Source organism: Lepisosteus oculatus, chromosome 23, assembly GCF_040954835.1.
Source record: "Lepisosteus oculatus isolate fLepOcu1 chromosome 23, fLepOcu1.hap2, whole genome shotgun sequence".
Taxonomy (NCBI): Eukaryota; Metazoa; Chordata; class Actinopteri; order Semionotiformes; family Lepisosteidae; genus Lepisosteus; species Lepisosteus oculatus.
The window spans coordinates 3,333,131-3,345,088 of NC_090718.1; the positions used below are offsets into that span (position 1 = coordinate 3,333,131).

The 11,958-nt window shown below is 41.5% G+C and overlaps 1 protein-coding gene across 1 annotated transcript; it reads left to right on the forward strand.

The window, feature by feature from the left end:
* The first annotated feature begins 1,171 nt into the window (after positions 1-1,171).
* On the forward strand, positions 1,172-8,257 carry LOC102685980 (CD209 antigen-like protein B). Its single transcript, XM_015337898.2, has 7 exons — positions 1,172-1,248; positions 2,384-2,482; positions 3,189-3,290; positions 4,065-4,382; positions 6,716-6,867; positions 7,514-7,620; positions 7,841-8,257. Exons 1-7 carry the CDS (start codon positions 1,200-1,202, stop codon positions 7,995-7,997), a joined length of 984 nt encoding a protein of 327 aa, XP_015193384.2. The 5' UTR covers positions 1,172-1,199; the 3' UTR covers positions 7,998-8,257.
* Positions 8,258-11,958: the final 3,701 nt, after the last annotated feature.

Below are 11,958 nucleotides of genomic sequence, written 5' to 3' on the forward strand. Positions count from 1 at the left end.
CATATCAGTCTTGCCATATCAGTGCTGGTTGCCACCATCTGTTCAGTGTTGGCAAAGACATTGTTCAGCCTGAACCAAACGATTGCCAGATTCTCATTTTTTAATCTGATCTTTCAGTTGCAGTGGAACTTTGTTACTAGATGAGTTTCCACGGTAGAGGAATGTTCGCTTGTAGTTCAGTGTAACACTGGCCAACTGTTTTAAAAGTCCAAACAATTATCTTCACAATCGAAGCTAATTCTTACAGGTGTTTGATGATGTCCAAACCAAATCCATGACAGCGCTATCAGAGCAAAGCAAAGTTTGGTCGAGCCATTAAGTCAGCCTCACAGGAGTGAAAACTGCAAGCAGAAAGCAGGAAACAAATCAGGAATGTAAAAATGAAATTTCAAATTTACAGTAAATGTGATAGATAATCAGTGACAGTAGCATAATATAAGATTGTGCCATAACATAATTGACTACATTCTTACATGGGGATCCTTCTTGATGTATTGTTGGGAGAACACCAGAAAGAAATGTTTGATTACTTTCTAGTTACTCAAACTGCAGCCATCATGTACAGTAGTCTTGAAGTGATCGTTGCAGAAACTGTCCTTTCAGCATCTGCTAAGGTCAGAAATGGTCATACCGTGCCAACGAAAAGGCCTTTGAGGGTAATTTGACGCCTGACACACGTGCCTGTGTGGACAGTTTCTGCAATAAGCATACAGTATGTTTAATCATAAAAGTAGTAAAACAAAGCCATGCGGCTCACCACATACCAATAATTCTAGGTCCAGAATGGAATTTATGAAGACTGCAGGGTTAACCCTTTGATGAAATTACTGTAGAAACATTGCTAATACAGCTCATGAAAAAGAAGGAGGCCTCTAGAATCAACTGGTTTTAGTAGGGCATCCAGTGAACTGACAGGAGCTGTTTCTGTCTTCGGCTGCTGTGGAGATCTGGACAGAAATGGCTCCGATACATTATATGTTGATGGAAAAGCACATTCGTACAATGCGATCCTGGAAAAATCGTGGCTTGATGGATCTTGGCTTGATGAAGCTATCATTATATTGCAATAAACCCAGTCTGAAGAGCTTCCTCAGTGCAGTCCTCTTGCACTCCAGAAATGATATGAATATGTGTGATAAATTACTGGAGCCCTGTCCCTGTCAGTGAAACAGGATGAGGTGACCTATGCAGAGGTGAAGATGGCAAGATCTCCAACAGCCCAGACAGCACCTCATCCTGGAGCACCAGGTCAGTCATAAGTCTTTTTCTTACAATGAAATAGAAACTGTTTCCTTGATAGACAAGCAGAGGTGGGTGTGACTCCCTTACAGTACATATCAATATTGTATTAATGCAACCCAATTTGAATTTTGCAGTTTTATTGTTAGCTTTTTTAATAATAACCTGCTAATTGCATTTTTACCCAGGTATGTTTTCAAGTTTGTTTTTTGGAGCTTTGCAACTATTGTGCTTAGTAATTTTCAAATTTGCGTAGTATACAGTATTTTGAAACACTTGTGGTCACTGTGTGGTTTCTCAAAGAAGTGTGCAGGTTACTATGGTGACTGACCACAGGGGAAACACTGCAGTGTAGTAAACATCACATTTTTCTATCTAACAACAAAGGACAATGTTGTTAAAGGTCCTACACAGATTGGTAGTGTCCATGTCTGATCAAGTTCTGATCTGATCTTTCTTGTTGCCTTCCTCATCTTCCACCCTAGTGCTCTGTCTGTGGAGAGAGTTCAGTCTTCCTCAGCAAGATAATTTTACTCTTACTGCCCAGCCAGAGAAGGAGTTTTTACAGGAAGTGAACAATGGTTTTTGCCCATGATATCAGTGTTCCTCTTATCTTGGCTCTTAAGCATTGTCTTCTGCAACAAAAGAGTCAACTTGCAGCTAATATCTATAATAAGAATCTTACATTTTCAAATTGAGGTGCAATCTAAGCTCAAGTGGGTCTATAAATGAGCTTTTGAGCTTCACTGGCGATTTGGAATTCCTTGTAGTATTTGGCAGGGAATTTGAAAATCTGGGCATGACTGTAGAAGCACCCAGACAAAGTCAAGTCAGCAAATCACCACAATAGTCATCTAATAAATCAATAATATAAGAAGGAACTGTGCCATTTAAAGCTTTGTGTGGCTCACCCAGTTTATTAAATTCAATAGTTATAGTTCCTGAAGTATTGTTTGGGAATTAGCACAAGGAAGGTTAGATTACTGTAATCTCAAGGCTGTCAATGTAAGAACTGACGTTTCAGCATCTACTGGGGTTAAAAATAGTAATGCTGTGCAAATGAAAGGCCTTTTAAGGTATTCCTATTTATGAGCCTATATTGTATTCATGTTCTTCAGAAATGATACGTGTGTTAAATCCCTAGGTCTCTCTGGGTTAGTGAAACAGGATGAAGCAACCTATGAAGAGGTGAAGATGGGAAGATCTCCCTCAGCCCAGATAGCACCTCCTCCCAGACCACCAGGTCAGTCATGGGTCTTTTTTTCTTCCAATGCATATGAAATTGTCTTGGTCAGACACAGAGCTGTGAGGTGGGTGTGGCTCCATCACAGTAGATTATTGATATTGGATTATTGCGATCTAATTTGAATTCTGCAGTACTTCATTGGTATTTTATTTTAATGTCATGCTGTAGTACAGCTCCTTCAACACTTAGAATAAACCCAAAAGGTACTTTTCCCCTGTTAAGTAATACAGTAAGTGTTATCATGCAGTAGTAATGAAGTGTGAATGAGCTGTGCTGCTATGATCTAGGCAGTGAGGGAAAGACCTACACTGTGATGGCAATACAGTAGCAAGTTGCACAATGATCCGATCAATGATCTGTCTCATTTTACTGGGTCCACATTTCATGTAGTTTTGGATACTATCAATCCCAATTTTGACATTATGCACTAGGCTTTCAGAAGAAATGACTTTTTTTAAGAGTTATCCCATGTGATCTTGATTATTTTATAGAATGTGACTTTGTAGCTGATCTAACAGAGCTGTATCCAGGTTTGGGCAGATCACCTTAGCATTGTCATGTTGCATTTCATCATGGGAAAATATATTAGATTTGATGGTGGTACTCTATCATTTCTATAAGGAAACCCTAATGTTTCCAACACTGAACCTTATGGATCTCCACTTATGACCAGATAGCATTTCTCTTGTTTTTGTGTCCACAGTGAAAGCTCCACCCATCCCTCTTCCCTATAGACTGGCTGCAGTGTGTCTGGGGTTCCTTTGTCCTGTCTTAGTGATTGTCGTCATAGCCCTGTTTTTCTCCTGTAAGTGTAACAGCATGTGTTTAGCTTGCAATATGACTAATTCTAGTTTTGATGTGTAGTGATCCTTTACAGTGGGTTCCTAAATGTGTTCCTTATATATTCTGGAGTCATAGACTGAAGTGTTGTGTGGGTTTCTCTCTGATGTCAAATTATAATGTATTGATAATGATAATCAGGGCAGAGTGGTGGCACTGTGGCTAAGGATTTGCACCTGTGGCTGGAAGGTTGCCGTTTCAAATTCCACGGCCAGCAGAGGAATCCTACTCCGTTGGGCCCCTGAGCAAGGCCCTTAACCCCAGCTGCTCCAGGGGCGCTGTATAAATGGCTGACCCTGCACTCTGACCCCTAACTTCTCTCTCCCTGTCTTGGTGTCTCATGGAGAGCAAGCAGGGGTATGCGAAAAGACAAATTTCTAATGCAAGAAATTGTATATGGCTAATAAAGTGATCTTATCTTATCTTATCTTAATATGTTAATGACATCAGCGGTTCTACAAAACAGAACAGTAGGGAGAATGAGGTAGGCCCTCAAAATTAACTTTGATTCCTTTCACTACTTTCACTGTTCACTACTATTCATATTCAGTAATTGGTCAATGAAAACAAGTACAGCTCTGATATACAAAAGCTGATGAGAAGCGATTGGGATACTGGATGATTTAGGCTTGTAATCTGACAGCTCCTGTCTCATTAATCAAGATGCTCCAAGAGGGAAGTATAGGAGATGATATTTGTGTTTTGAGACATTGCAATAACTGAATATTTATCTTTACAGATAATGGTGAGCTGAAGGGCCAGGATCAATTGAGAATGAACTACAGCAATCTGACTGCACCCAAAGACAAGTTACAGGAGGACATCAGGAACCTGACTGGAGCCAATGAAAGGTTACTAAAGGATTTCAGGAACCTGACTGCAGCCCATGACAAGCTACAGGTGGACTATAGAAACCTGTCTGCAGGCTACAGCAACCTGATTGTAGTCAAAGAGGAGCTGCAGAAAGACACAAGAAAACTCTGGTCTGTGATCACTGAGCTGAGAAGGCACTTTCCTGTGGATCAGTACTGCTCTATCACAGACCAAAAAACACTGGGTGAGCTGACACCATTAATCCCATTCCTAGTTGTCTTTTCATGGTCAGGCTGTAAAGTAACTGAGAAACAGTGTATCGGGAACACATTGCTCTTCACAACTTCTTAAATAACCCTGTTTGTGTCAAACCATCTATAGGTGTTTAAATGATTCCAAACTAGTTGACAAGGTCAAATCCTGGTTGTGCTGGAATAGTCAACGTCCTTTATTACTTTTATTAGCTTTACCTACAGACATTTGTACAAGCCTTCCAAACGAATCTTTTCAATATGGAATATTTTATTTTGTAACCGGTGGATTTGCCCTTCACTTTACCTGGCTGCCATCTCTAGCTGCTGCCTGAATCTAATCCAGCTGGAGATTCGGTTACAACCACACACGTTTCAGGTGTTCCTCGGTATACTGTAAATACTCAGGGCTCAGGGCTATGTCATGCAGTGTCCACATTAGAACATCCTCATCCCTCCTCTGTCCTACAGACCTCCATGCACTGTGCTCAACAGACCCCAAGGTGTTTGGAGGAGAAAGGAAGGCGTCTTGCAGGACAGAGGAGAGCGTTTCAGAGCAGGGAGCAGAGCATGGAGTTTTGTAGGAGGGAGTTTAGGAGGAGAGAGGAGGATGTTCTCATATGCCAGCAGCTACATCATCATGCATCTCACAGCTGGCCTCCCCACTGAAGCTCAGCAGGTGTGAGCCTGGCCAGTACATGGATGCGAGACCTCCTGGGAAAAACTAAGGTTGCTGCTGGAAGAGGTGTTAGCGGGGCCAGTAGGGAGTGGTCATCCTGAATTCTGTTGTGAGTCCTGATGTCCCTAATGATGGGAATACTATACTGGGGAGAGGCGCCAGCCTTCAGATGAGATATAAATCCAAGGGCCTGACTTTCTGTGGCCATTAAAAATCCCAGGGCGTTTCTAGAAAAGAGTAGGGGTGTTCCCCAGTGTCCTGGGGGGAAAAAAAAATCCCATCAGCCTTTACCAATCATGGCCTCCTAATAATCCCCATCTCTGAACTGGCTTCATCACTCTGTTCTCCTCCCCACTGAGAGCTGATGTGTGGTGAGTGGACTGGTGTATAATGGCTGCCGTTGCATCATCCAGGTGGGGGCAACACATTGGTACCATTATCTGTAAAGCACTTCATAATTATTATTATTATTATTATTATTATTATTATTATTATTATTATTATTATTATTGTTATTATTAATTTTATTGTTCATTTGCATTTGCATTTGGGACCTCTGTCTTGACTCCCCAGGATTATTTGCCACACTCCAGGTCCCTGGCCAGTTGCAGCCCTAAATTCTCTGTGTGTGGTACTCGGCTCACGAGCCTGCAAGCCGTCTGTTCCACAGCTGCAGCATGCGTGATCCCTGCCCCCTCCTGTCCCTGTCACACGCAGCTCTGGGCAACTCCCTGACTCAAATGGGCTCTCCACTCCTGGATCACACTTTCACATAAATCCTGCCGATTGTACTGCAGGAAAGAAAAGCTGACCATGAAGGACTTCTTAAAAATGAGATTTTTGGAAATACAATGGAAGGAAATGTGCAGTTGAATGTACTGTTACCTGAAGTTCAGCATTTTAAAAGAGGGCTTTTGGGTACAGTATTTTCCACTGTTAATAAAGTTGTTTTCTGTATTACTTACTGAATTCATGAGAATAATTTGAAGCTTTACTTGTGCATTGTTTGATTTGCACTAAGTTTGAAGTGTCCTCTGTTTCAGTGTAACGTTTTGATGTATTTGAAATGTCAGCTAGAGTCTTCATTATGAGCAGTATCTGTCAGCAGCAGCTGATTACAGTAAAATAAGCAGCATAAGGTTCTGTCCTTCCTTCTCTTACTCTGTTGTTCCATCTTTTGAAATCACAGGCGACCTCAACTAAAACCTCAGTTTCAGATATCAGATATTACAAACAGATATCAGCTGTTATTCCGCCTTGGCACAGGGGTTTGATAGTATGTGTGTCTCAGGTTATTACAGGGAGGAGACACTGTTTATAAAGAAACTGTAACATGAGGGCAGTGCTTCTTGATGAGGCCTGTTCTCACCTGAGGACTGTGTCAGTCACAGGGAAACAAGATAAGTCAGGGGCTATGCTACTAATTACAATGTGATTTAACTCAAATATGTACCATCTTGATATTGTGAATGATTTGCAAAAATTAAATACTAGAAAAAAGATGAAATATAACCATACAGTTGCATTGATTTTCTGAAGAACGCTTAATCTGTGACTCTTCTACAGTGAAGAAATGTGTTGGGCTGATGCACCGTGCTGGAGAGAGAACTGTACTGATATGAGCTGCTGTCTGTTCTTACTCTGCAGTGAAAGAGTGTAGACCTTGTCCTTGGGGCTGGGAGCTCTTCAGCCACAAGTGTTACTACTTCTCTACTGATAAACTGAACTGGAATGACAGTCGTACTGCCTGCAGGAACCAGGGAGCTGACCTGGTGGCTATAGACAGCAGAGGGGAACAGGTAGGAGGTTGTGTGTTCTTAAACTGCTACACTAACTACTCACAGGGACCAAAACAACATTTGTGGAACAAAATAAAAACAATTAAAAAAGGAATGGAAAGACAACGAGTCATCATTCTCAAACAAATTGGAGACCCTGGATCTTAATCTTGCTCTCATAAAGATTTTTGTCTGCCAGTTATTATGCTAATTATACTGCTTTCTGGATAGGGAAAACTCCACTCCTATAACATTAAAAAGTGGCACGACCCCCCTCCGTTTATGTGGTCATATCCTGAAATCTAATGTGACCCTTTACAACATGACGGTATTGTTGAAGTTCACAATGGTGAACGTCACTGACTGAGTGAAAGCCGCAAACAGTATGGCCATTTGAGCTGTAGCTCAGGACCTTTTCTTAATTTTAGTGAAGAGGCACAGAACCTGTAGGCTTGTAGAGTGAATGTTCAGCAGGAGAGAGCAGAAAAACCTGCTTCTCCTTGGATACAGCCCAAAGGAGCCCTTTCAGCTGGTTGTATTCATATGGTACACAGTAAGTAGTGTTAGAACCACCATTTGGTTGCTAGTGGCTGAATGATCCAGGATACCTCTTTGGATTCTGCCTCTTTATTTGTGGCCAAGATGTGTGATTCTGTCTTGTGCTCAGGAGTTTGTCACAAAACACATGAAAAGACGGGAATACTGGATGGGACTGAGTGATGCAGCTGGAAAGGGGACCTGGATCTGGGTGGACGGCACTCAACCCATTGAATGGTAAGAGCAGTGGAAGGTGCTGTCGTTGACTTACCCCTGTCTGAACACACCCTGATCCTGACATTTCGGACAGGTGATGGATAGCAATGGCACTAGCAGTGTCCTCTATCGGCTGGACAGAGGGAAATGTAGCACTAACAGTGTCTCAGCCTTTCCTCTGTGACGCTGATGGGCTGTGTGAGTGTTTATACGCCGTAACCGTCTTACTGCTGTGTTTCAGGTACTGGATCCAAAATCAGCCTGGTAATTTCCAAAACAATACGGCCTGTTTGGCTTCTGCTGATAAGGCAATCGGCCTGAAGAACTGGAACGATCAGGACTGTAGTAAGAAAAAGTCCAGGATCTGTGAAGGCAGCTCCCTGCCCCTGTCTCCTTAGACTCTCCGCTGTGTGCAGCCACTGCAGGATCCCATGGTGACGACTACAGCTGTGTGACCTTGATATATGATATATAAAAATTCCCTGAAAAAAGCAAAATGTGGGCTGAGCATGCGGAGAGGGGCTAATTCATGTCTTGCTTGATTGTGATAGACTGACCATCACATGTTTCTAGGCTGTGCCTTATGTACAGAGAAAGGATTATGGGGCAAGGAACATGAGGGGGCAGTTTACTGTAATATTTTATGTCTTTCATGCTAGTATATCAGAAACCTGTGTAATTTTATGCAGCCTCTTATTCTTATAAGAATGCATAAATAATATATGTATATAATATAGAATGCATAATTTCACATTTGTTGGTTTTGCCAAGACTATTAACCGATACTTGTAGGCCTATTTGGCAGAAGGGTTCTACGATGATTCTGTATACAAGTATTTTTTTTTCTGTAGTTTACCTCGATTAATCTTTTCCTTTTGTTGTATACATTCTTATCAGCCTTAATTAAGTCTTAATAAAGAAGACTTATTCTCAGTCTTTACTGTTTTAAGAAAGTATGCACTTGAAGTTGAAGTCTTCTGTATTCCAGTCTAATTTCTTCTTACTCTGTTTGGTAAGTGCCCTTCTTTTCAATGGCATCTGTGATTGTGGCCTCACCAGTTGCAACAGATCAAGAGGCACCAGTCAACCTTTTCTGGGGTTCAGCTCCTCCTGTTTTATCTATTCTGTTGCTCCCCCATTTAAAACTACAGGCACCCCAATCTACAGCCTTAGTCCGGATATCAGCAGTTACACACCTTGACAAAGGGCATGGTTGTAAGTGCAAAATAAAACTTTTTTTTTCATAGTAGCTTGTCCATAAGATGCCTGAGGAGAGCTAGGCCGGTCATACGTGTAAAAGCTCATAAAATGTTTTCGGGAAAAATACTTTGAAGTATGGGCTAATTGATTTATCTTACAAAATTTCTTTTCTTGTCTAAACCATGTTGACCTCTGTGAACTGTTTTCTTTTTCTTATGAAAAAGAAAACAAAACCCTCCTCGTTTAATCAAATCACTTCTGCCCATTGGGTCATTTAAATCAACTGATCGTGCTGAACCTCATCTTGAAGGAGCGAACGTACAGAGGGTCAGTTCAGATTCGTGAAGCATTCCATATTTTTAACCTACAGTAGTTCTTTTTTGCCTATTGTCAGGCATACTGTCTGATGTATTCTTTGCACAATCGTGTAAAGTAAATTACACTAAGCACCTTGCACTTTATGTACCCTGTACCTTGTACTTTGTCAGAAATGTCTATGTCTACATTGTCTATAGCATTGTCTTGTCAGTGCCTTGTCTGTATTCGCACCATAGACCTGGAGACCGATATCTCGCTCCTCTCTATACTTGTATATGGCTGGAGTGACACATTATAGTGACAAACCTGAACTTGAACTACAGTTGCTGCCTCACAGAACTGTGGCTCTGTGTTCAATTCCTGGGGTGCTGTCTGTGTGGGGTTTGTACGTTCTCCCCATGTTCTTGTGGCTTCCTCTGGGTGCTCTGCACTGAAATGAGTTCTTGGAACATAGATCATGTTAATTCCAAATTTTCCGTTTGTCCTGAGATCCCATTGGTGCTTAATGTGGTCCGCCTGTGTCTGCTGTCACCCTGTACCTGACGTTTCAATGTTTTCTTCTCGTTTTTTTAAAGAAATAGCATCACATCATAGCATACTATAGAAAGACAAACCTGTATTCTCGATGCACCACTCAGTACAAACTGTAGTTTATCATATCATAGGTTATGAGGACACGGTGCATCGCTGCACCAATTCTCACTATGCAATGAGAATCAATGTCCTGCCTCCGATATGAAACCGATTTACACGACACAGGAAGTACCCTGTGAATCCATGTCAGCAGAGGGCAAGAAAGTGGTGAGGGGATATGATATCAAAACTGCACAGAGCACTTGCTCTCCTTCCACCCCCCTTCCTCTCACTGTGTGCAAATTGTGTTCAACTAATGTGATCAACTAATGTGTAAACTAAACAAACGTTTGTCCGGAATTCTACTACCCAAATTAAACAAAACGTCCTTGATTTTTGTTTTGGCTTATGGCAGGTGCAAAGTCGCTATTTGAACACAAAGACGCGCTCTAGCTGCCAGAACAATTTTTAAAGGAGAGCAATTGAAAGCTGACGCGATATTAATCAAACCAGGCTTCCGGCTTTTAATTATTGAGAAATGCCTAAAACCCGGAGTGGATCCTGAGGCTGACCGCCCCCTCTTTGAAAACACAATCTTTCAGACACAAGTACAGTATGTTGGAGTTTGATTCCACTCCATACTTTTGACTGAGCCTCTAATGAAGTAACGTTATAGAGACCTTAATTGAACATTTTACGAGTTATTGTCATTTCACTTTGTTCATGCCCAGGGATTGAGATCACGAATAGTAAAAGGTTACAAACTAGCGTCAACCTTGCGCCAGTGTTTCAGCCTTCCTGTCTTTTAAGTTTGAATCAAGCAGTAGGAATCATACTGTTGGTGTCTGATACTCAATATCATCTGTAATTACTGCATATCACTAATTCACTATAGTTTCCCAACGCTTTTCACTGTGTTTACAGTGTATAACACTATGTATAATTTTAAAGGGTTTTTTAAATTGTTCAAAATTAATTTGCATCTCTTAAAACCGGCAATTATGAGTAATACAAAACTTCTAAATACCCGACCCACACTGTTTCCACTAGTTCAGAGTCAGCAGTCTGAACACTCTGCACTCGACAACAGTAACTTTCGTTTCTAATAGTATATTAAATGACAGCATCTCTAACAGTAATAATATGGAGCGATGTGATGCATCACTCACTGATGGCAAAACTATTTATTACATCTTTATCACAATTCTGTTTTCTCTGCATACCCAATTTTCATTCTATGTACATGCACTGCTTTTGAGTTTTTAATTTTTTTATCTGAAGGATTAAACTTCGGTGTGGAGCCCTTTGAAACGCCCACATATAAAAATATCGCTTTCAAATATAAAAATAGCGTGTCGTGACGATTACGGATATAAAGGATCTAAAGGGATACTCTGCCCAGACACCAGCTGGGGTAGAAAACATTAAGATGAATTTAATCCCTTACCTAGTTTTTTTAAGTTATCTTTAGAATAATTAAAGAAGTTTAATTTATTTCAATGAAAATATTAACATTTAAGCCTCCCAGACTTCACGACACATGACATACAGGCTCCTCCAAGTCTACTACAATTTTTTACACTTTATTTTCCTTGTCATTCAAAAAGATAAACAAGTCATGTCCAGTCGCAAAAAAAAAAGCTAGAAAATCGCATTACTGTATAAAGGCGTCTCAGTAGCCTTGATGGTTGAAACGGGAGCAAAGGGGGAAGTGTCTGGTCTCGGAACTGGGACTTGGCTTCAGACTGAATAAGAGAGTTATATGCCCAGTGTGCTGTATGGCCGGCCTGGTGGCTCCGCGGGCTGAACCATCGGACACTTCTAAAGTTCAGAAAGCAGAGCGACTCTCAGAGATCAGAGTGAGTTAAACATGAGCCCCGAGCCTCCCCGTCAGTGTGAGATCTTATCCCCGGGTGTAGCTCTCTCGCTGTCGGGGTGAGTTTGTGGAAGTGGCTGTTCTCTACCACGCCGGCCGTTTTGGGGGGCTCCATTTTCGGGGCCTTCCAAAACAGGGTCAATTGGGTGGTTTAGGTCCTTTAAAAATGATTAGTTGTTGACTCAATTCTAAAAAGCAGCCCCTTATACCACTGTGACACCTTCAGGACAGGTGTGGCATCAGCAGTGAAAGAGAGGTGCAGTCCTAACTAGGAGCGACAGGGGTCTCTCTCCAGCACGTTTCTCTTGATTCGGTCAACTGGCCACAAGCGAAACGTTCCCGATGAACAAACTCGGAGGTGAATGTCGCTGTACCAGTCAGTTTGCCTGAAA